Raw genomic sequence first — 26,286 nt, 5'->3', positions numbered from 1 at the left:
ACTTCAACGTTCAACATGTCATGCTTTCAGAGGCTCTCTTCTCCACACCACCATTGTAACGTGTGACTATTTGAGTTACTGTCACCTTCCTGTCAGCTTGATCCAGTCTGGCCATTCTCTTCTGACCTCTCTCATTAACAAGGTGTTTTCGCTCACAGAACTGCCACTCATTAGATTTTTTTTTGTTTTTTTCTACCATTCTCTGTAAATTCTAGAGACTGTTGTGCGAGAAAATCCCAGAAGATCAGCAGTTTCCGAGATACTCAAACCATCCTGTCTGGCACCAACTATCATCCCACATTTATTTCTTCCCCATTCTGATGTTTGGTCTGAATAACAACTGAACCTCTTGACCATGTCTACCTGCTTTTATGCATTGAGTTGCTGCCACATGATTGGCTGATTAGATATTTGCATTAACATGCAGGTCTACCTAATAAAGTGGCGACTTAGAGTAGACACACCTTGACGATAAATGATATTGGGATGAGAATTTGATGAAGTAACATGTTTGAGGTGACACGTTTGGACATTAATCCTGATATACGAAGTGTTAAGTCATAAACATTTGATTTATAAAACTCTCTGCAGCAACCAAACTAAGCTTCAGTAGACTATAAGTCTATTAGAATAACAAACGGAGTAGTCAAGAAGTCATTAAAAATGAGAAGAGTTTTTCCATCCATTTATAATAGCTGGAAACAAAAGTCTAAGCCCTATAACAGGGAATGTCGACAATATATTTAGCTCTAGAACGCTGGAGCTAAATATAAGTTGAGTGGGCGAGATATAAAATATTAAAGAATTGTGTTTCTTTAATGCTCCTCAGACTTGTAAAGCATTCCAAAGCATTTTACAGCCAACTACGTATTTCAAAGTTTGTTGATGTACTGTAGGAAATGTAATAGGCAACCTGTGCACTGTAAGATCCCACAAACTTCAAGGTGAAAATGTCTGACTCGAAGAGTAGAGCAGAGTATAGAGAAGTGTAAAAATAATAGGGTAACAGTCTGTGGATTTCATCTTCTCATTATTAACTGGGAACTCCTCAATGTGAAAGTGCAGTATAGATGGGTGCTAATTCTAATGCTGTGAGGTACAGTATTTTTTACTTTGGCAATTTTCTGGAAAAGCAGTGTATCCTGCTAGTAAGAGTGTTTTGGCTTTGGCTAAAGGTAAGGAGCCATGTTGTCCACTACATGAGAAAGATCTAGTCACTGGGAATCTGACCAGGCCCATATCAGTGGAGGAGCATTTCCAGGGTAGTGACCATTACTTGGAAGCTTCAAGGCAGTTATGGAGAAAGGAAAAGATAAATTAATTGGATGTTAAAGTTCTGAACTGGGGGGGAAAGCCAATTTCAAAATGATAGACACAAGAGAGTCTGCAGATGTGGAAAATCCGGAGCAGCACACAAAAAATGCTGTAGGAGCTTAACGAATCAGACAGCATCTATAGAGGAGAATAAACAGTAGACATTTCAGGTCGAGACCCTTCATCAGGACTGAAACATTTCAGGGGGTGTCAGGAAGTTTTCAAAGATGAGATAGTTACGTACGGTGATGGGCATTCGGGCTAAAATTCATGTTGATCTCAACACATTGATCTTCAAGATAAGGTCACTACCTTACACAATGAAACTATAATTGGAGGCAAAATATGGCAAGCTTCCATGAGAGAAAATGATTCTGCCTTTTTAAGTACAGGTAGCCTGGGTTATGGATGCCCTCACCTACTAATTTTTGAAGCACCAAACTTTTTTGGCTGAAGTTTTAAACGATTTTCAGACCATAAGACCCAGGAGCAGAATTAGGTCATTCAGCCCATCAAGTCTGCAACACCACTCCATCAAGACTGATTTATTATCCCTCTCAAGCCCATTCTCTTGCCTTCTCCCTGTGACCTTCGATGCCCTTGCAAGAACCTATCAACTTTGGCTTTAAATATACAAAATGACTTGACCTTCACAACTGTCTGTGATAACACTGGACAACGAAGATTTTGCTTCCTGAATTCTTTTGGGTCCATAGCATTTCGGGCTGCTGATCATGAAAATCACCAGGAAATTTTTCTATCATGCACCATTTTTTTGAAATCTCCTCTATTTGCTGATGCCAAGATTAAGGAAGGCAATTCTGTTGGTCCACAAATCAAACAGATCATCAGTGACCGGCAATTCGAAGACCTTCTGGTACGACCAGAGAAAATCACAAGGAAAGCATTCAAGAATGTTATTGAAAATTTTCTTGGCACCTTCAGAGCACCAAACTATATGCAGGCAGCTGATTGACAACAAGCTTCAAGCATACAAAACCATGAAGTGCAACATGTCACTACAGATTCATTTTCTGTATTCCCATTTAGACTTCTTCCCTGCAAATCTTGGTGCTGTCAGTGACAAGCATGGTGAAAAGTTTCACCAGGACATTGCGGTCATGGAGAAACAGTATCAGGGCAATTGGAATCTATCAATACTGGCTGATTAACATTGGATACTTAAGCAAGAAGCCTAAGACACTGGGTACAAACAAAAAACATCAGTAAAACATTTTTATCTTATTTGAACTTTTGCAAAGCGTCAGCAACGTCATACAAATAAATACATTGTAATGCCCTAGTTAAGATTTCTACTGATATGCTGTGAGGTATTTTTATTTTAGCAATTTTCAACAAAAGCAGTGTGTCCTGCTAGTAAGAGTGGTTTGGCTTCAGCTAAAGGTAAGGAGCCATGTTTTCCAACTTAGGAATGCTGTTGACAACAATTGAAATGAATCCAAATGATACAGATCCGAGAGGTGAGTTTCTTATCGAAGGTGACCTTCTCACCATTGAGTCACGTGGGTGTTAGCAGAACTAGCTAACAAGCCAAGTTTGTACACGAGCCGGGTGCAGGGGTAGCATTGCGGGGTGCTCGTTCGGAGTTAGGATGTTGTGTGAATGATGTATAAGAACTGATTAAGCAGTATATTTGATTGTTAAGCTTTACGTGCTTAGAGCAGCAATAGTGTGAGTTTCTGGGGGAAATGAGGAAGGCGCAGGATAGATGTATTCCAAAAACAAATAAATACTCAAATAACAAAATAGTACAACCATGGCTGATGAGGGAGGTCAAAGTTAATGTAAAAGCCAAAGAGAGGGCATACAACAAAGCAAAAATTAGTGGAAAGACAGAGGATTGGGAAGCTTTTAAACCCTTACAGAGAGCAACTAAAAGAATCATTCGGAGTGAAAAGACGAAATATGAAAGCAAGCTAGTGACAATTTTGAAGTGGATAGTAAAAGCTTTTTCAACTATATAAAAAATAAAAGATTTGAGAGTGGATATAGGACCACTAGAAAATGAGGCTGGAGAAATAATAACAGGGGCCAAGGTTGATGAACTAAAGGAGTATTTTGCATCAGCCTTCACTGTGGAAGACACTAGCAGTGTGTCAGATGTTGTAGTGTCTGAAGGAGAAGTGAGTGCAGTTACTATTTCAAGAGAGAAGGTGCTCAAAAAGCTGAAAGACTTAAAGATACATGTCATCTGGGCCAGATGAACTGCACCATAGGGTTCTGAAAGAGGTAGCAGTAGAGACTGTAAAGGCATTAGTAGTGATCTTTCAAAAACCATTGGACTCTGGTATGGTGCCAGAGGACTGGAAAATTGTTAATGTCACTCCACTCTTTAAGAAAGGAGGAAGGCAGCAGAAAGGAAATTATAGACCAGTTAGCCTGAACTCACTAGTTGGGAGGATGTTGGAATCTGTTGCTAAGGATGAGAAGTACTTGATGACACAGGACAAGATAGAACAAAGTCAGCATGGTTTCCTTAAGGGAAGATCTGGTCTGGCAAATATGTTGGAATTCTTTGAGGAGATCATACGTAGGATAGATAAAGGGGATTCAGAAGATGTTGTATATTTGGACTTTCAGAAGGCCTTTGACAAGGTGCTGCACACGAGGCTGCTCACTAAGTTAAGAGCCCATGGCATCATAGGAAAATTCCTGGCATGGTTAGAGCACTGGCTGATTGGTAGGAGACAACAAGTGGGAAATGAGACTGTGAGGGACAGGAAAATCTTTGAAAAGTATGTCAGTGGTTAATCAAACAGTGGGAATAAAAGAATCCTTCTCTGGTTGGCTGCCAGTGACCAGTGGTGTTCTGCAGGGGCCAGTTTTGGGACCGCTTCTTTTTATGCAATATATCAATGATTTAGATGATGGAATAGATGGCTTTGTTGCCAAGTTTGTAGATGATATGAAGATTGGTGGAGGGGCAGGTAGTGATGAGGAAACAGGTAGGCTGCAGAAGGACTGAGACAAATTAGGGGAATAGAAACACAGAAACATAGAAAGCACAATACAGGCCCTTTGGCCCACAAAGCTGTGCTGAACACATCTTAACCTTAAAATTTACCGAGTGTTACCCATAGCCCTCTATTTTTCTAAGCTCCATGTACCTATCCAGGAGTCTCCTAAAAGACCCTATTGTATCCACCTCCACCACTGTCGCCGGCAGCCCATTCCACACACTCACCATTCTGCGTAAAAAACCAGGGTCCTATATAGCCGCGACGTTACCTCTCGGCTCCTAAACTCAATCCCACGATTGATGAAGGCCAATGCAACCGTACGTCTTCTTAAACAGAGTCAACCCGTGCAGTAGCTTTGAGTGTCCTATGGACTCAGACCCCAAGATCCCTCTGAACCTCCATACTGCCGAGAGTCTTACCATTAATACTATATTCTCCCATCATATTTGACCTACCAAAATTAACCATCTCACACTTATTTGGGTTGAACTCCATCTGCCACTTCTCAGCCCAGTTTTGCATCCTATCAAAGTCCCACTATAACCTCTCACAGCCCTCCATACTATCCACAACATGTCCAACCTTTGTGTCATCAGCAAACTTACTAACCCATCCCTCCAGTTCCTCATCCAGGTCATTTATAAAAATCACAAAGGGTAGGGGTCCCAGAACAGATCCCTGAGGCACACCACTGGTCATCGACCTCCATGTAGGATATGACCCATCTACAACTACTCTTAGCCTTCTATGGGCAAGCCAGAATCCACAGAGTCTGGATCTGAATCTGGATCCACAAAACAATGTCCCCTTGGATCCCATGCCTCCTTCCTTCCTCAATAAGCCTTGCATGGGCTACTTTGTCAAATGCCTTGCTGAAATCCATATACACTACATCTACTGCTCTTCCTTCATCAACGTGTTTAGCCAGATCCTCAAAAAATTAAATCAGGCTCATAAGACACGACCTGCCTTTGACAAAGCCATGCTAACTATTCCTAAACATATTATGCCTCTCCAAATGTTCATAAATTCTTCCTCTCAGGTTCTTTTCCATCACCTTACCAACCACTGAAGTAAGACTCACTGGTCTATAATGTCCTGGGCTATCTCTACTCTCTTTCTTGAATAAGGGAACAATATCCGCAACCCTCCAATCCTCTGGAACCTCTCCCGTCCTCATTGATGATGCAAAGATCATCGCCAGAGGTTCAGCAATGTGATGGGCAAGAGAGTGGCAAATGAAATACAATGTTGGAAAATGCATGGCCATGCACTTTAGTAGTAGAAATAATTGTGCAGACTATTTTCTATCTAAACGGCGAGAAAACCCAAAAATCTGGGATGTAAAGGGACTTGGGAGTCCTTGTGCAAAACACCCTAAAGGTTAACTTGCAGGTAGAGTCAGTGGTGAGGAAGGCAAATACAATGTTAGCATTCATTTCAAGAGGTCGAGAAGAGGATGTGATGCTGAGGCTTTATAAGGCACTAGTTGAGTATTGTGTTATACTCACCTTGAGTATTGTGAACAGTTTTGGGCTCCTCATCTAAGAAAAGATGTACTGGCATTGGAGAGGGTTCAGAGGAGGTTCACAAGGATGATTCTGAGAATGAAAGGGTTATCATACAAGGTATGTTTGATGGCTCTGGGTCTGTAGTCACTGGAATTTAGAAGGGTGAGAGCAGACTGCATTGAATCCTTTCGAATGTTGAAAGGCCTAGACAGAGAAGATGTGGAAAGGATGTTTCCCATGGTGAAGTAGCCTAGGACTAGAGGGCACAGCCTCAGGATAGAGGGGCGTCCATTTAAAACAGAGATGTGGAGAAATTTCTTTAGCCAGAGGGTGGAAATTTGTGGAATTTATTACCACGGGCAGCTGAGGAGGCCAGGTTGTTGGGTGGATTTAAGGCAGAGCTTGATTGTTTCTTGATTGGACACGGTTGAATTGGCATCAAAGGTTATGGGGAGAAGGCCGGGGAACGGGGCTGAGAAGGGGAAAAATGGGTTAGCCATGATTGAATGGTGGAGCAGACTCGATGGGCTAAGTGGCCTGGTTCTGCTCCTATGTCTTATGGTCTAAGCTAGCGTTTGTGGAAAGTGAGGTGCGTCATAACTAAGGTACGTTATCATGGATGCCACTGGGATTAAGGGCTTGTGCGTTACAAAGAGGAAATCCACACATAATGCTTGTTTTCTGAGTGGGGTGAATGTCTGAATTCCCAACAACCCGCTACTTAGAGCGCTGAGTTCTGTAAAAGTGCTGGGGAAACGCTAATGGACGGCTTTTTGACCCGTCAGCTGGTACGGATTTTGTGTTAGTCCGGACGACCAGTTACGAGACTGAAGTTGCGCTGCCCAATATGACAGGGACACCTGGAGAGGCAGGGCCGTGGCCTGTTCATATGTCTGAGGGTGAAGGCTTTAAAGACAAGTTGTTCTCATTTCTGCGAAGTGAGGGAGGGAAAGGAGTTGTCTGATGTGAGAAGTCTAATATGTCTTTCAGCTGTTGATTAAAGTTCTGAGCTTGCTTTGGCTATTACATCACAGGTTGATAAATGCAAAAAAGTACCAGCAGAGAGCCAAAGTTATCGTAGTCTGAGAGCCAAAGTTATCGTAGGCTGAGAGTGTTCTCTGGAGTTAAGCCCACACCCGATGGGGAAGAAGAATATGAGGCTTGGGCTGAGCAAACATCTCAGTTATGGGATGAATGGCTGAGCTCAGATAATATGAGAAAACAGAGACTGGTAGAGAGTTTAAAGGGTGAGGTTCCTGAAGGCAGAAAACCTATTAACCACATCAGCTAATTACTTGCAAGCTCGGGAAGTTGCTTTTGCCATTACTGGAAGTTCAGCTGATCCTATGACGAAGTTTAGGCACATATTCCAGGAGGAGGAAGAAAAGTCGTCTGCCTAGTTTTTCGGGTTGGAGAACTGCTGCACTCTTCGTGCCACAAAGGAGGCACTCAACTGACTGAGACAAGTTGCTTGAGAATGGAACAAGTTGCGCTGTCATATGACATGATCGCTCTATGTATTCAAACGACCTACAAGATGCAGCCCTCTCCACTTTTTAATCGAGTTACTCAGAGAAGTTAGAGAGGGGGAAAACATGATTGAGAAGCAGAACATTTCCAAAAGCTGAGAAATGTCCTTAGTGGTGGCCTCTGCCGCTAAAATCACTCCTGATGCCACAGAGATAGATCTTTTGAGGAATGAGGTGAAAAGTCTTGGAGCTGAGCTGACTCAATGGATGCCTGCTAATGTTTCAGCTAGACATGACACGTCCACTGGGAAGCCCAACCCATCTGTAGGACTTACCAAGCAAAGGTCTTTTGACTACAGAGGTGACGGGAATTTTCTGTTACCACTGTGAGAAAATGGACATTTCAAATGAGACTATGAAGGACAGGGAAATCGTCAAAAAGTAAGTTAGCAGTTAATGAAACAGAGAAGAAAAGAAGCTAAACTATGGAGGGGCCTGGTAAAGAAATGGCCTGGAGACTTGGAAAGAATACTTTCCAATCAGTGCATCAAGGGGAATACTAACGTATAAAACACTTGGTTTAGTGGGACCAAGCTCTGATGTATCCATACAGATTGAAAGTATTCATACGAAAGCCATTCTTGACTTAGTTACCTTGCTTAATAGATCCTTTTACAACCAGTACTTGACACATTCATCATTGACACAGGTCAGTGGCCTTGAGATTTGGGGGCTTAGTACTGGTGAGTACTCGTATTTTGGCTACTTGTCGTTGCAAATGGAGTTCTTGGAAGCAGATGTTGGAGTAACCGAGACTGTTGATAGACCAGTGCTGGTCTGCTCGGATCCAGTTGAAAAAGGTGAAGCTTCCATTGTTGTTGGAACAGATACTCCCATTGTGAGAAGGCTCATGTGAGCATGCAAGAAGAGGAATGGAGAGACTTTTTATGAAAACCTTGTCCATTGACCCGATGTTCAGAGCTGATTTTGAGAAGGTACAAGTTCCTCCTAAGCAGAATGATGAGCAGTAATGAGTAACCGTGTGGTACACCCAGTCTAAATGCGTCACCTTACATCCTGGAGGAGTAGCTAGAGTGACTGAAGACACCCCTTTCCAAGCGGGGACCCGGCAGTTAGCACCAGCGAAGGTTGAAGAGGTTCGGCAGCACCTGCTTAAACTGGGCTCCAATATAATTGGGGATGAGCTGAGTTCAGTCGGGTGGCAGGGGTCCTGAGTCACTGAAAGGCACGAGAGATAAACAGGGAGAGGCATCCCCAAGTAGACAGGAATGGTCACAATGAGTGGCTGAAGCTGAACATGAGATAAAGAGGTCTCAGAGAGTCCGGAAACCCTCATTTGATGCACTGGGCAAACAAAGTGTTGCATCCATCCCCATAGTGAGATATGTTACCTCCAATTCCAAATGTATTGGGGGTCCTGAAATCACAAAGTTCATTTGAACACTGTGTTTTTAATAATGGTTTAATAGGTTCCAAATTCATGAGGACATGACTATTTTTGATGGGGGGGGGGGGTGGGAGGGAGAATGTAAAGCCCTGGTTAAAATTTCTACTGCTATGCTGTGAGGTATTTCTGCAAAAGCAGTGTCCTGCTGCTAACAATGTTTTGGCTTCAGCTTCCAGAGACAGAGAAGCAGTTTCAGCGACAGGTTACTATCGATGCAATGCTCCTCAGACAGGATGAAGAGGTCAATACTCCCCAATGCCATTAGGCTTTACAATTCTACCGCCAGGACTTAAGAACTTTTTAAAAGCTATTATTAATGCTTTTTGAGATAGTGATTTAGATGCATATCATATTTTTTTACTGAGTTAAGTATTGTATGTAATTAGTTTTGCTACAACAAGTGTATGGGACATTGGAAAAAAAGTTGAATTTCCCCATGGGGATGAATAAAGTATCTATCTATCTATCTATCTATCTATCTATCTATCTATCTTGGCCAACTTAGGAATGATGTGTCAGCCAATCCAGATTGTCTTGGTACGTGTTGTAACTTTCTGCCAAGTGGGATGTCATTGAGCATTCAAGAGGGCTGGGCAGGATCAGATTTCTGAAGGACAGTAGCTTGGCTTTGGGGTCTTTTGATGGGAGCTGCAGAACAGGGCACAAGGGAAGATGCCCGCCAAATGTCATTTAAAGGAGAGACCCCATTATAAGAAATGTTTCGTGCAGATGAATGGTTCCAAGGAGGAAGTGCCAATACTCCTGAGTTAGCCAGTTCATTTGTAATGTTCTTCGAGGGAAGTTCAAACTGTGACCGGTGTCTTTCACGCAGAATGTGGGTTCAGCGCGTGAGTGAAGTGATACACCCGACTACTCCAGAAACGAGCTCCAATGCTTATGTGCGCATTGGACTGGTTTAACTGTAATGGGCCCTTTTATCTTTCTTTTCTTTTCCTGTTAACTGTTTGATAAAGTTGAAAATTGGTAAATATACTTCCTTTATAATTTTATGCTGGTATACAATCTGTCATTTCCTGGCGATCGTTAATTGTGTATAGGGCATTATTTACACAGCATTCGCTACAATCAATGTTCCTTAACCAGAACATTCCTGTTTTGTTAAACCTAAATGATACCGACCCTAGACGTGTGCTATTTATGTAAGGTGGCCTTCTCACCACTAGGTCATGTGGTCATTAGCAGAGTTAACTAATGAGCCAAGCTTGTACACTAGCCTGGTGAGGGGGTTGCACATTAAAAGTTAATATCTTGTTTCTTCAAATTCCTACGTCATACAAGCAGTCTGAAGTTATATTTGCATTTAGCTTCAAGCAGTCTATCATAAACAAACAAAAATGCTGAGGAAGCAACACTTTTAAAAAAACTTGTAGTCCAGTGTTTTGAATTCCACAGATTCACCACCATCTGGCTAAAGAAATTCCTCCCTTATCTCTGTTCTAAAGGGACATCATTCTATTCCTCAACTCCCCCACTATAGGAAACATCCTCTATACACCCGGGTCTCTCTTGTCTTTTCAATATTTACACAGTTCAATGAGTTCTCACCCATTCTAAATTCCAATGAGCACAGGCCCAGAGCTATCAAATGTTCCTCGCACTTTAACCCTTTCATTCCCAAAATCATTCTCTAGACCTCTCCAACACCAGCACATCTTTTTTTTTAGAAAAGGAGTCCAGAACTGTTGACAATACTCCAAGTGTGGTTTTGAAACAAGTTAAGACATTCTACTTCTATAGCAAAGCTTCCCAGGAAGGAAATCAAGTGATTTGAAAGTTAGCCAGTATGGTTAGAACCTGACTGTGGCTGTAAGAACAGAGAAACATAGAAAACCTACAGCACAATACAGGCCTTTCGGCCCACAAAGTTGCGCCGAACATGTCCCTACCTTAGACATTACTAGGCTTACCTATAGCCCTCTATTTTACTAAGCTCCATGTACCTATCTAAAAGTCTCTTAAAAGACCCTATCGTATCTACCTCTACCACCGTTGCTGGCAGCCCATTCCACGCACTCACCACTCAGAGTAAAAAATTTACCCCTGACATCTCCTCTGTACCTACTCCCCAGCACCTTAAACCTGTGTCCTCTTGTGGCAACCATTTCAGCCCTGGGAAAAAGCCTCTGACTATCCACACAATCAATGCCTCTCATCATCTTATACACCTCTATCAGGTCACCTCTCATCCTCCGTCGCTCCAAGGAGAAAAGGCTGAGTTCACTCAACCTATTCTTATAAGGCATGCTCCCCAATCCAGGCAACAATCCAGGTAGAGGGAATCTTTTCACCGGAAATTAGTTGGTTTGAGCCGCCATTCCAGCCGTTCAGTGGACTGAATGGGGATGGATTTTCTGGCTGCTGCAGGGCTGCGGGCATCTTCTGGTGGGTGGGAACGCAACGCTTCCACATGCCTTCGCTCCCAATCCAGAGGCGCAACTATCGGAGGGGGCTGGGTGGAATCGAGCAGAGCCGGGAACTCCGAGCAGACTCTCTCCCACCCACTATGTCCATGAGGCTGGCGAGTGGCCATTCTTCTCGCCCCTGCTTGCTCTCCCATCACCACTGTACCTGCAATCCTCTCCCACACACTGTCACCGCTCATCCCACCTTACAAAAAATAATTAATTAATTTAGCGATACAGCACGGCATAGGTCCTCCTGGCCAATGAGCTGCACCTACTTATTTAACCCTTGCCTAATCACTGGACCATTTACAATCTGTCAGAAACCTGACTTTGTGTGTCTTTTTTATAGAGCAAGGCACCTCTACCACCCACACCTCTAATCTCATCTCACTGATTGGAACAACTGACTCCAAGTAGCTTTTGTAGAAGTCATGACCCCAAAGGTTCACACACTTTTTCCAGCAAAATTCATGTAATATTGGATCATTTTTCTCAATAAATAAATGAAGAAGTATGATGTTTTTGTGTTATTTATTTGATTGGGTTCTTTTATCTAGTTTTAGGACTTACGTGAAAATCTGATCACATTTAGGTCATACGCAAAAATAGAGAAAATTCTACAGGGTTCACAAACTTTCTGGCGCCACTGTATGTACTGTAGTGATATATGTACAGTGTTTTGCACCTTGGTCCAAGAGGAGTGTTGTTTCATTTGAATGACAATAAACTTGAACTTGAATTTGAATCTTGATATAAGATCTAATTTTATAACCAGATTAGAGAGATTTAGATATGGAATCCTTGAAATACATGATTTTGAGTCTTGAAATTCCAAGAAGCCATGACAAATTTTCTGAAAAAGATCTTTAACTCTTATTCTTCTTTCTCTTCAGATGTTGTCTGACGTGCTGTGTATTTCCAGCACACTCTGTTTTTACTAACATTGAAATTGATTATTAAGTCACTGCACAGGATCGGAAAAAGTTGCAGAGGGATTCAAACTCAGCCAGTTCCATCGTGGACACTAGCTTCTCCAGCATCAAGGATGTCTTCAAAAGGTGATGTCTCAAAAAGGTGGTATCCATCATTAATGACCCCTGTCACTCAGAACATGCCCTGTTCTCATTGCTACCATCAAGAGGTGGTACAGGAGCCTGAAGATGCACGCTCAATGCTTTAGAAATGGCTTTTTCCTCTCTGCCAACACATCTCTGAACAGACAATGAACCAACCCATGAACACTACCTCACTAGCTTTGTTCTCTTTTTGCACTTTAAGAATTTTAAGTAATTCTAATAAAGAGAGCAAATACAGTAGATATCTTATATCTAGTAATATATATTTCTTATTGCAATTTATAGTTTTTTTAATGTATTTCTCTGTACTACTGCAGCAGAACAACAAATTTTACAACATATGTCAGTGATTTTAAACTTGATTGAGTCTAAGTATATTCAGCCTGAACAAATAATATCCTGACCTGAAATCGCTTTAATGTATCTGGGTGTGCCATGCCAAACCAGACTGACAGAGAGTGATTTAACTGTGATGTAACTTGCTGAAGTTGTGGAGGCCTGTTCAACCCCACAACAGCCTCTAACGACAGGGTGGGGCAAACTCTAACAAGCTCAAAGATCAGCCTAAGCGTAAATGTAGATTGGCCAAAGACTTCCCGTAACGGTGAAAATCCAGGTGCACTGCAACAGATTGCTGAGTCGGTAAACTAATTTAGACAAGAATTACCACTGCCATAAGATTTACTGCAGTGAAAATGCCTGCTTGACGTAACTGGGTGAGAAGTCTCCCCTGTGAACAGGAGTGAACAAGCAAACCATTTTACATTCTATTGACATCTATAGAACATGTTGGGTTGAGTTATTCTCTGATCTTACCCGTCTATTTGCAAACGTTTTGTCACCATACGAGGAGACATCATCAGTGCGCTATTCATTTGTGGTGCGTCTTCCGAATGCTTGGCCTTTATATACTTATCAATCAGCAGATCATTACAGAAACTCAATCGTGACGAAAGGAGGGGGGGGGGATCTCGTCACTGACTGGTTGCACGGTGAACTGTGTGTTGTGCTCTGGGACTTATAAATGGGATGGAGGTCTACCTGTCTGTTTACAGAATTGTCCCGCGGACAACCACGCTTCTAGGAATTCTCTTGCGTGTTTTTGCATGTGCCATGATTTTCACTGATGCCCAATCAAATTTGTGATCCCTTGATCTTTGTGGGTAGAGACTAGGGAGAATTGGTTATGTCGCTTAACAGCCAGTTGAATAGAATGTGTAGGTAACAGCATTATTCAGATTCACATTTACTTATCGAATGTACATTGAAACATACGGTGAAGTGTGTGGTTTGTGTTAACAACCAACACACCCAAGGACGGTTAGCCATTCATGATCATGTCGTGATCAGTGTCTGCCAAGACTAATTTCATCCCTGATACCCAAATATTGCAAATATCAATGGATAATTAATGTTGCTTCAATCCCACTGTTGTCAGACTCTTGGGTGAACATCTTGTAGGATAAGATCACTTCACAATCTACCTTGTTATAGAACACAGCACAGTACAGGCGCTTTGGCCCACAATGTTGTGCCAAGCTTATAGTCCACTCTAAGATCAACCTAACCTCCCACATAGCCCTCCATTTTTCTTTCATTCACATGCTTAATGAAGAGAATCTTAAATATCCTTAATGTATCTGCCTCTATCACCGCACCCGACAGCAGCTTCACTCCTTTAGAAGATGCTAACATAACGCTAAGATAAGGTATTCCTTTGTCATATCAGGGAGCCGCGCCTGATCCCAATCTCCTCGGTACCTGGTTCAAAACGAATGAGACGATTAGCATTCCGTGGAGACTCTTGCAGAGCACGTTGAATCTTCTTGTACCATCATCCGTGGCAGAGTGCTCCACTCGGTGTAAAAAAACATACCTCTGTCTTTCTCTCTATACTTTCCTCCAATTGCCCTAAAATTATGCCCTCTTGTATTAGCCATTTCCGCACTGGGAATACTCTCTGGCTGGCTACTCTGTCTGCCTTATATCAGTTTGTACTCGTCTATCAAGTCATGTTCCTGAACTTCATTGTTTACCGGCACTGACCTTTCTTTTCCAGGAGCATTTATACTTTACTGTGCATTGTTATCATTTTGCCTTATTGGAGCTCAGTGAGGGATGTACGGGATGTCCAGGGACAGCCCCTCTGGTGAAGGGGCCTGTCGAGTCCAGTCTGGGGCAGCTCACTCACCTTCGGTCCCCACCAGACTCTTAGTTCTCCACTGTTGCTCCGAGTAGCTGTTTGCGTGTGACAGTGGCTACACCCTGGTACACCACTTCGACAGACAGGTTAAACAAACCAGGTGAGGGTAGCCAGTGACTTCATACCCCATGTAGGGACATGCCTGTCCTAGCATGTGGAGTCAGCTCCAGTGGACTGGGTGGATGAGACCTACAGTGAGATCCAACAGCCAGGAAGGAGGCACTTTTTTGTTATTTATTCATTTACGGGACGTGGGCGTTGCCAGCTAAGCCATCATCTATTGCCCATCCCTAGTTGCCCTTGAAAGGTTGTAATGAGCTGCCTTCTTGAACCACTGCAGTCCCTGAGGTGTAGGTACACCCACAGTGCTGCTAGAGAGGGGATTCCATGATTTTGATTCAGGAACGGTGATATGTTTCCAAGTCAGGATGATGAGTGACTTGCAGGGGGATTTCCAAGTGGTGGTGTTCCCCGATATCTGTTGTTCTTGTTCTTCTAGATGGTAGTGGTTGTGGGTCTGGAAGGTGCTGCCTCAGGAACGTTGGTGCGTTGTTGCAGTGCATCTTGTAGATAGTACACACTGCTGCAACTGTTTGTCGATGGTGTAGGGATTGGATGCTTGTGGAAGGGGTACCAATCAAGTGTGTTGCCCTGTACTGGATGGTGTCAAGCTTCTTGAGTGTTGATGGAGCTGTACTCATCCAGGAGAGTGGCGAGTATTCCATTACACTCCTGGCCTGAGCCTTGTAGATGGTGGACAGGGTCTGGGGAGTCAGGAGCTCCATGGAGAGCAAAGGGCATGATAAGACACAGAAGACGTCATGGTCATCAGAGCACTGTGTAAACAGTATGCAAGACAATCTTTTCACTTTATCTTGACACATGTGGCAATAATAAACTAATTCCAACACCAGTTTCCCTGCTGATCTGCAAACCAGTTCTTACATTGGATTCATTATAGCCCTAATGGATTACTGAGTGTATTATTAAGCAGCAAACATACATAAATACCAAAGATCCTGGCGGTAAAATAGCACCACACATCAGCAGTTACTTCGTTGAAAACAGCCATTTGCCATTTCAGTCCTCCAGAGTGCATTGGACAGTGTGCCACAGATATATAGCTATTTATGCCAGAGACAAAGTTATCTCACAACGTGGAGAGAACTACAAGAGACACGGCTGCCTTCGTTGTTTACAGCAACACTTACTGTTGCTGTCAAATTACATGAGCCTGCGTAGCAGTTAGCACGACGCTATTACAGTGGCAGCAACCCGGGTTCAATTCCCGCCGCTGTCTGGAAGGAGTTTGTACGTTCTCCCCGTGACTGCGTGGGTTTCCTCCGGGTGCCCCACGTTCCAAAACATACGGGTTAGTCGTTTAATCGGTCACATGGGTGTAATCGGGCGGCGTGAGCTCATTGGTCCCGGAGGGCCTGTCACCGTGCTGTATCTCTAAATGAAATCAAAATAAAACCATCCCAGTTAATAGCTGTGCAGAGGCAACAGCTTTTCCTCTGGTATTCTGTTCTACTCACTTTAGTAGAGGTCACTTAGAGGCAGTATATCACTTTATACTGTCTTTGGCCAGGAGAAGTGTGGGGACACGGCCCAAATGGGACTAACTCAGTTAGGCACGGACAAGGTCAACTGAAGAGCCTATTTCTCTGCCCTGTGTCTTTTTTGAACCCCACCAGCATTTGTAATGTAGCAGAGGTACTTAAAAGAAATGGACTACTTTCTAAATGGGGAGAAAATTCAAACATCCAAGCTGCAGAGGGACTATGGAGTCCTCGTGCAGGATTCCCGAAAGGTTTACCTGCAGCTCAAGTCTGTGGTGAGGAAGGCATACACAATGTTAGCATTCATTTCAAGAAGCCTATATTATAAAAGCTGGGATGTAATGCTGAGGCTTTATAAGGCACCGGTACCTCACTCGGAGTATTGTGAGCAATTCTGGGTCTCTTAATTAAGGAAGGATGTATTGACATAGGCGAAGGTTCAGTGGAGGTTGGTAAGAATGATTCTGGGACTTAAGGGGTTATCATATAAGGAGCATTTGATGACTGGGCCTATACTTGCTGGAATTCAAAAGAATGAGGAGAGATCTCTTTGAAAGCTATCAAATGTTGAAAGGCCTTGAAATGGATGTGGAGAGGATGTGTCATGAGCCCTGCAGCTTGCCGTAGAGTTTCTGGGCTTTTTGAGCACCTGCATTTGCTAATCACTGCTTTAACTAGAGTTGATAAGCCCTTGTGTTTTCGGTTTGACCTTGTCAAGTTTATTGTAGCTGGCACATGTTGCCGAAGTCTATGATTACTTAAAAGAGGGCCCTCAGTCAGTGTCTTATTGAGGGTCATTGTGTCAGAGAGGATGAATTACCTCATGGAGTTGCTCTGTCGTTCCAACAAGGCTCTGATTCTGATGTTTAACCCCATGTTTCTGTCTCTTCCTGGGGATCCTGCCGTTCCTCTGCACCTGGGTCCAGTCCTCCGAGAAGACACCATGACAATACGGTTGCTATGGTGGGGGAGTCTAGGACCAGAGGACACAGCCTCAGAATAGAGGGACGTCCATTTAGAATAGAGATGAGGAGGAATTTCTTTAGGCAGAGGGTGGTGAAACTGTGGAATTCATTGCCACAGATGGCTGTGGGGGCCAGGTTATTGGGAGTATTTAATTGGAGGCTGATAGGTTCTTGATTAGTCAGGAAGTGAAAGGTTATGGGGAGAAGGCAGGATAATGGGATTGGGAGTGAAATGAATCAACCATGAAATGGTGGAGCAGGTTTGATGAGCCGAATTGTCTAATTCTGCTCCTATGTCTTATGGTCTTACCGTATTATGGTTGTAATCTATAATGCGCTTTTTGGAAGCTAGTGAGTTTATCAGGCATTGATGATGTTCTGTGTAATTGTTACTTGTTGGAGACCTCAACAAATAGTAACAATTACACAGAACATAGAATATTACTGACATTTTAACCTATTTTAAGATCAATCTAACCCTTCCCTCCTACATAGTCCTCCATTGTTCTATCATCAATGTGCCTATTTAAGAGTTTCTTAAATATTCCTCATGTAAGTTCTCCCTGTGACGGTGTGGGTTTCCTCCAGATACTCCAATTTCCTCCCACAGTCCAAAGATGTACCAGTTGGTAGGCAACCTGTCCTGTGATTAAGCTAGGATTAAATTGGGGGATTGCAGGGTGGCATGGCTTGAAGGACTGGAAAGGCCTATTCTGAGCTGTATCTCAATAAAATAAAAAAAATTTTAAAATCTACTTCTATCACCACTCCTGGCATGTTCCATGTACCTCCTATTCTTTCTGAAAATACAAAGATACAAATATAACGCTAGGAGAAAATATTACTTTGACGGATCAGGGAACCGTGACCTGATCCCAGTCTCACTGGTGCCTGGTTCACTGAATGAGAAAATCAGGGTTTCGTGGTGCTGATCTCTCCGGAGCATGCTGAGCCAGTCGGATGATGGCACATCACCACTGATTCAGAAGACTCTAGCTTTAGCTTTAAGTCCCATGGAGAGAGCTACCCCTTTAATACGGTGTTCCCTGCCCAATGAGGTCATCTCAGAATATCAGAGGTACCCTACTTCAAAGCATCATTAAACCAGGTCCCACCTATCTTCTCTGGTCAGTTTAACATGATTCCATGAGCGCACACACAATACATTAGGATTGGACTCTTTAATTGTTATTTTCCTTCAAGATTAACAAGATTTTCCTTCAAGATTAACAAGCCATGGGTAACAAAGGACATTAAGGACATCCTGAACGCTGAAAAGAATGACTTTTTGCCGTGCTTTCTTCATGATTGCACTTACATGCTGGGCCAAGGACAGGTCCTCAGAAATGATAACACCAAGGAATTTAAATTTGCTGAGCCTCTCCACCTCTGATCCCCCAATGAGGACTGATACATGGACCTCCAGAAACCAATAATCAGCTCCCTGGTCTGGTCTTGCTGACATTGAGCAAGAGGTTGTTGTGGCACCACTCAGACAGATTTGCAATCTCCCTCCTATATGCTGGTTCATCACCATCTTTGATTTGGTCTACAGTGGTGGTATTGTCAGCAAACTTAAATATGGCATTAGAGCTGTGCTTAGCCTCATAGGCATAGTGTGAAGCGAGTAGAGCAGGGGCTAAGAACAGCCTTGTGGTGCACCTGTGCTGATGGAGTTTGGAGGAGATGTTGTTGCCAATCTGAACTGACTGGGGTCTGCAAGTGAGGAAATCCAGGATCCAGTTGCACAACTAAGTACTGAGGCCAAGAACCTGAAGCTTATTGATTAGTTCCGAGGGGATGTCGAGCTGTAGTCAATAAAGAGCATCCTGATGTATATACATCTTTGCTGCCCAGATGTCCCAGAGTTGAGTGAAGAGCTAATGAGGTGGCATGTGCTGTGGACCTGTTGTGCCAGTGGACAAATAGGAGCAAATCCCAGTCACTTCTCAGGCAGAAGTTGATATGCATCCGTATTTTGACAGTCAAAACAAGCACAGAAGGCATTGAGATTATCTGGAAGTGAAGCCCTGCTGTCACGTATGTTACTTGATTTCATTGTGTAAAGGTGATACAGTAGATTTCAAGCCCTGCCATAGCTGTCGAGCATCCTTTATTGATTCAAGTACAGTCCGAAAATGCCATTTCACCCATGAGATGGCATTCTGGAGATTGTAGCCGAACCTCTTGCAACTTTCTTGGTGCCAGACTTGAATGCCTCTGATTTGGCTCTCAGGAGATTGTGAGTCTCATGGTTCATCCAGGGCTTCTGGTTGGGGAAGACTCATCTACACTGCTTTTATCAAGTCCATGGCCACTGTGGTGTATTCATTTAGCTCCACAGATGAGTCTTTGAACACTGCCTACGTGCATGTAATTGTTCAGTGTATTTTTAGTGGTTACAGTCACCTTGTGTCTTTGTAGAAACTTCATGGTTTTGGCGGGTATTGCATTACTTGAATAGGGACTAGATAGATAGATAGATAGATACTTTATTCATCCCCATGGGGAAATTCAACATTTTTTCCAATGTCCCATACACTTATTGTAGCAAAACTAATTACATACAATACTTAACTCAGTAAAAATATGATATGCATCTAAAATCACCCTCTCAAAAAGCATTAATAATAGCTTTTAAAAAGTTCTTAAGTAGTTTACTTAAATACATTGAGTCATAACCCCGGCACTTTAACATATCTTACTCCTGGCGGTTGAATTGTAAAGCCGAATGGCATTGGGGAGTATTGATTATTGGTTAATAATCAATTATTGGTTAATTCAATGGAATTTGAATGGAGTGTTTACTGTTATCATCAGTCTGGAATAAGAAGATCAAACACATTGGATTGGTCTCTTTCGTATTCGTCTTCCCCCCACGTTACTGACTCCGCTCTTGGTCCTACTCTTTCCCCTTTCCTTATTCCTTTGTTCTTCTAGTGCTTAATAAAAATGGACATAAGCAAGAAGCTTTATGCCTCATCCTTGATGTCTGAAGAACCTCAGATCAAAAACATCAGGATCCAACAATACTGAATGGAAGCAATGTCTTTACTTACAGATATCTTTGTAAATACGGACAACAGCAGTGACAGGGCAGAGAGATACATCCGAATTCTTTCTCCTCCAAATCTTTTCTGCAGGTATTCAGGCATGGTGACGATCTGTTCAGCAGAAAGAAGGAAGTATCAGTAGAACCCACACCTTCTCTTTTCCCTAAATGTGCTGTTTGTAAGGTGCACGACTCGTACTTACCCCTGAGGATATGTAGACTGGTACAAATACCCAAGCCAGCAGCAGCAGCACATAGGTAGCCTGTAGAAATTGTCATCGGGTTAATATTCAATTACACAAATAAACTATTTGCTTATTAAATTTAGTGTTCCTGAAGTTTGTTATAGCCGGGGGGTAGTAATGGGGGCAAACTCCCACTACTTATTGAATGCTCCCAATGGTGTACGCCTCAAATGGCCTCTGACAACCAAGTCCAGTTCCTGGCCTTCACGTGTGGTTTAGCTTCTAAGCCTGGGGGAATCATTTCTATTGATAGGAGGAGGGGCAAAGGTAGGTCACTGGCTACTTAAAACCTGTCGCTTCGGGCAGAGGGGCTTGTCAGCTGTGATTGGTAGCTCATCTAGGAGGAGGAAAACTCTGATCTCAGTCCTCCGCTGCCTTGTGGATATACCCACTCATGGAAAGGCTACAGGAGAAACCACCGAAGGGAAAATCCAGAGCTGAAGTCCCGAAGGCAGTCTGACGCAGAGTTCAATGCTGGCTGGCAACTCCTGCAATGTTGCTGGTACCAAACTCTATCTAGTTTAAAAAGTCAGCACCGCATTCTGGGCTAAGGGGCTTTCACTGTGCTGTAATGTTCCCTGTTTATCCACTTGTTTAGAGACGCAGCATGGGAAGGGACCCTGCTGGCCTAACGAGCTTGTGCTGCTCAATTTTAAATTGGCAGTTTAATTGGTTTGTCACAGACTAGATGGGCTGAATGGCCGGTTTCCGACAATGAGTCTAATTACACCCATGTGATCAATAAAGCTGCATGTCTTTGGAATGTGGGAGGAAACCAGAGCATCTGGTGAAAAGCCACGCAGTCACGGGGAAAATGTACAGACTTGTTACAGAGAGTGGCTGGATTGAACCTGAGTCACTGGCACAGTAATAGCATTACGCTAACCACCACGCTACCATGTCCCACACCCCTATTATGTTTCAGTCATGTTTTGGAATTGACGCTGTCTGAGATCATTGAAATGTAAATTTTGAAAGTATAGAATGAACAGAAGAGAAGGCAATTATTTCTTTATGCATTTGTGCTAGTCTGAATGTATCACAAATGGGTGAAACTTCTGTAATGGAGCATGAGTTTAATTTACTATGGGTTGTTAGCAAATAGGAAGCTGTAATATTGTGTAAAATTTCAAAGTATCTAGGAATGTTGAACTCTATTGGCCATAACTCTCCCTCTCTGGCAATTGCCTGAACTTGTTGGCTGTCTTCACTCCTTGCTTATGAATGGTGCTGTGGATTCCAGGGAATCAATTTGCAGCTTCCAGAATCTGTTGCTAACTTGGAGATGCAAGAGTCGGCAGGTGCCGGAAACCGAAGGAACAAAAAATCTGATGAAGAAACTCAATGGGTCGAGCAGCATCTGTGAGAGGAAAGCCACTCTCTGCTGCTTGTGAACTGCTTCTAACACGATTCTGTTAAGATGGCGCCTGCGTATAATGCCCCTTCAGTCAAACGTCTTCTGGATAGATCACAAAACCAGATATTTTACTCCTTATGTCTTTTACATTTGTTTTATTGCCCTGGATGTGATTTTGGAAATGTTGGAGCCTGTGATTTACAGTTTGGGGATTATTTCAGGTGCGTTTCAGCGCTCTGCAGTCTCTGAGGGGATTCTGGGAGGCAGAGGCTGTGGGTGGGATCCTCATGGTGAGAAGGCTGTGAGGCGATGTCCATCTCCATTTTGCTAATTAAAGCTTCCATTCTTCTCAACTAAAGCAACAAAAGAGATTGAAACGCTGGCTACCTGCTATTTTTCGCTGGCGGATCACTCTGCTATAGATAGGAGAGGCTTTTTTATCACTGGTGAGATGGCCCTGGTACTGAGAGGGGAGACTGCCTTTTTATCACTGGTGAGATGGCTCTGGTATTGAGAGGGGAGACTGCCTTTTTATCACTGGTGAGATGGTTCTGGTATTGAGAGGGGACACTGCCTTTTGATCACTGGTGAGATGGCTCTGGTATTGAGAGGGGAGACTGCCTTTTTATCACTGGTGAGATGGCTCTGGTACTGAGAGGGGACACTGTCTTTTTATCACTGGTGAGATCACTCTGGTACTGAGAGGGGACACTGCCTTTTTATCACTGGTGAGATTACTCTGGTATTGAGAGGGGACACTGCCTTTTTATCACTGGTGAGATGGCTCTGGTACTGAGAGGGGACACTGTCTTTTTATCACTGGTGAGATCACTCTGGTACTGAGAGGGGACACTGCCTTTTTATCACTGGTGAGATCACTCTGGTATTGAGAGGGGACACTGCCTTTTTATCACTGGTGAGATGGCTCTGGTACTGAGAGGGGACACTGTCTTTTTATCACTGGTGAGATCACTCTGGTACTGAGAGGGGACACTGCCTTTTTATCACTGGTGAGATTACTCTGGTACTGAGAGGGGAGACTGCCTTTTTATCACTGGTGAGATCACTCTGGTACGCAGAGGGAGAACGTTGTCCAAGTTTTCTACGTTTCGGTTATGGAGTTGGACTGTTGCCTTCTTTCAGTGAATGCTGTTTTTTATATTCTGTGTTTTTCACCCGATCTTACTCGGATTTTTAATGTATGTGGGGGTGGGGATTTGGGGGTTGATGTGTCTGTTCCATCTTTGTTCGGTTTTTTTGGTGCAGGGAGGAGAGATTTGGGAGTTGATGATTGTGCATCCTTTCTTTTCTTTCTTGGTTTAATGTCTATCTGGTGAAGAAATAATTCAGTGTTATATACTTTGACAATAAATGAACTTTAGAACCTTTGACTTCTTATTGATTTGATGCCTTAAAGATATGTCCTCTTGTACTGAGCAGTGGTGCCCTGGGGAAGAGGCGCTGGCTGTCCACTCTGTCTATTCCTCTTAATATCTTGTACACCTCTATCATGTCTCCTCTCATCCTCCTTCTTTCCAGAGAGTAAAGCCCTAGCTCCCTTAATCTCTGATCATAATCCATACTCTCTAAACCAGGCAGCATCCTGGTAAATCTCCTCTGTACCCTTTCCAATGCTTCCACATCCTTCCTATAGTGAGGCGACCAGAACTGGACACAGTACTCCAAGTGTGGCCTAACTAGAGTTTTATAGAGCTGCGTCATTACCTCGTTGCAGCGATGTACCGGTTATTTGATTGCTTGGTCACATGGGGCAGCACGAGCTCAGTGAGCCGGCAGGACCTGTTACTGTACTGTCTCTCTGTGAAGTCTCCATCGATCAGCGTTGACCATGCATGTTGTATCCTAGATATTCAAGCCACGGCGGTACGATATGGAGAGCAAGCTGTCGCCCATGTAGCTAACTCACCCTCTTCGTGCATCTGGTGAACCCAAAGGAACGGCAGAGACCGATACAGTTTGGCACCAGCAGCGTCGCAGGAATTGTCAGTCAGTGTTGAACTCAACGTCGGACTGTCTTAGGGACTCCAGCTCCGGAGTTTTCCCTAGGGGTTTACTCCCGGAGCCTTCCCCATGAGTGGGTATAGCCTCAAGGCAGTGGAGGTTTGAGATCAGAATTTTCCTTCTCCTAGATGAGCTGCCAACCTAGACGAGCCTCATCTGCTCGAAGAGACTGATTTTAAGGCACCAGTAACCATCCTTTACCCGTTCTCCTGTCAGTAGAAATGATTCCACCAGGCTTAGTAGCTGAGCCGCACGTGAAGGCCTGGCGCTAGACTTGGTTGTCAGAGGCTATTTGAGACACACACCATTGGGAGTAGTTAATAGGTAGTGGGAGCTTATCTCACTATATCCCCCACCTTAAGAAACCGAAGAATATATTTTATTGTTCATCATATATCAGCCTTCATCACCAGCCCAGGCATTTACCACACAGAGTAACAAACCCTGCCTGTGATATCACCCCTAAACTTACCTTCACTCACCTTAAGACAGGAGTTCCCAACCTTTTTTTATGCCATGGACCAATCCCATCAAGCAAGGAGTCATGGACCCCAGGTTGGGAATCCCAGCCTTAAACAAATGTCCTCTGGTATTAACTATTTCTGCCCACTCTATCTATACCTCTTATCATCTTGCACACCTCTTTCAATTCAGTTCTGATCCTCCTTTACTCCAAAAGTCCAGGCAATACTCTGGTAAATCTCCTCTGTACTCTCTCTAAAGCTTCCACATCCTTCCTATAATGACGCAACTAAAACTGAACAGGATATTCCAAGTGTGGTCTAAACTGAGTTACCCCTGTATTTTAGTCTAAGAACACAATCTGATTTCATCCATCAGATGTGGTCCATCTCTGAAATTCAGAAATAGAATCAGGTTTACTATTCCTGACATACGTTGTTCACCTCTATTGAGGCAACAGAACATGACTATGGAACAAAATATGACATACAACCATGAGACCATTAGACCATAAGACATAGAAGCAGAATTAGTCCATTTGGTCCATCAAGTCTGCTCCACTATTCAATCATGGGTGAATTATTATCCCTCTCAAACCCATTGTCCTGCCTTCTCTCCATAACTTTTGACATCCTCACTAATGAAGAACCTATCAATCTCCACTTTAAATATATCCAATGACTTGGCCTGCACAGCCAACTGCAATGATGGACTGTTGCGTGTTTAGCACAAATGACTAACGAAACAATTCTTTCATGTAATATCCACTGAAACAAGCCTGGTTTCTATTTACGCCCTAACTACTATTTGAATTTATAAGGGAACACCCAAAAATGTGATTATACTTTAAAATAAGGAAGTTCCATAAGGTGTATCAACTGATTTGTAAGAACGAATACAATTGTCATCTGACCTCAGATGGTACACAGGGCAGATATTTTGATGAAAGATTTTTAAAAATCTAAATGAAATTTTAAGTTATGCAAGAAAATACCAGGTAGATTTATATTTCAATTGGTAAATTTGTTTAGTAAAATGAGGAAACAATGGAATGCTCTGATACTTATGCCGAAGTTTCAGGTTGTTGAATGGAAATAAATGGCAGATGGTAGAAATGGGGTGGGAATTGAAGCTGGGATCAGGAACCTGAAGACACACACTCAATGTTTTAGGAACAGCTTCTTCCCCTCCGCCAACAGATTTCTGATTGGACAATGAAACCATGACCAATCTCACAATCTTTTTTTTCTCTTTTTTGCTGTTTTTGCACCACTGATTTAATTTAATAATATATATATTTCACCTAGCACATGCCCTCTTCTCATTGCTACCATCAAAGAGGAGGTACCGGAACTTGAAGATACACACTAAATGTTTTAGGAACAGCTTCTTCCACTCTGCCATCAGATTCTTGAATGGATAGTGAATTCATGAACACTACCTCACTACTTTTTTTTATTAAACAACAACACACACAAAATGCTGGTGGAACACAAAAGGCCAGGCAGCATCTATAGGGAGAAGCGCTGTCGACGTTTCGGGCCGAGACCCTTGAAGGGACCCTTGTTGGTGTTCCACCAGCATTTTGTGTGTGTTGTTGTTTGAATTTCCAGCATCTGCAGATTTCCTCGTGTTTGCTACTTTATTTTATTGTTTTCTTTTTGCAATACTTCCTCAATTTATTTATATATATATTCATTATTGTAATTTTTTATTGTTACGTATTGCAATGTACTGTTGCTGCAAAGCAATAAATTTCATGATATGTATATATTTCTCACTGTAATTTATAGTTGTTTTATTATTGTGTATTGCCACAAAAATGACAAATTAAACCATGCATGTTTGCCCAATAATAATTAGTATAAATACAAATATATACTTGTATGGTAGAAAAATGGAGGACTGTGTAGGAGGGAAGGATTAGATTGACCTTAGAGTAGGTTAAAAGGTCGGCAGAACACAGTGGGCCAAAGGGCCTGTACTGGGCTGTAATGTTCGATGTCAGCCTTTTAACTATCATTGGTCTTCAGTGGAGGTTGTTGGAATTCTTCATGCTTTCTAACCTTTTTTGTGTGTGTGTGTATATATATATACTTGTAATTTATGGTTTTATTTACCCAGGACATGCCCTCTTCTCATTGCTACCATCAAGGAGTAGGTACTGGAGCCT

The 26,286-nt window shown here is 42.9% G+C and overlaps 1 protein-coding gene across 2 annotated transcripts in view; it reads right to left on the bottom strand.

Moving 5' to 3' along the window:
- The window catches only part of slc5a10 (solute carrier family 5 member 10), a 216,363-nt gene that overhangs the window by 166,942 nt on the left and 23,135 nt on the right, over positions 1–26,286 (bottom strand). For both annotated transcript variants that reach the window (XM_073060232.1, XM_073060233.1), the window contains exons 4-5: positions 20,231–20,290; positions 20,035–20,139 (exon numbers count right to left, since the gene is read on the bottom strand). In XM_073060232.1, coding sequence (XP_072916333.1) covers positions 20,035–20,139; positions 20,231–20,290 — 165 coding nt within the window. The remainder of the gene's footprint in view (positions 1–20,034; positions 20,140–20,230; positions 20,291–26,286) is intronic.

The sequence above is a fragment of the Hemitrygon akajei genome, chromosome 11 (genome assembly GCF_048418815.1).
Source record: "Hemitrygon akajei chromosome 11, sHemAka1.3, whole genome shotgun sequence".
Classification (NCBI taxonomy): domain Eukaryota; kingdom Metazoa; phylum Chordata; class Chondrichthyes; order Myliobatiformes; family Dasyatidae; genus Hemitrygon; species Hemitrygon akajei.
Note: the sequence above shows the minus strand (reverse complement) of the source record. Positions and strands in the feature narration are given on the sequence as shown.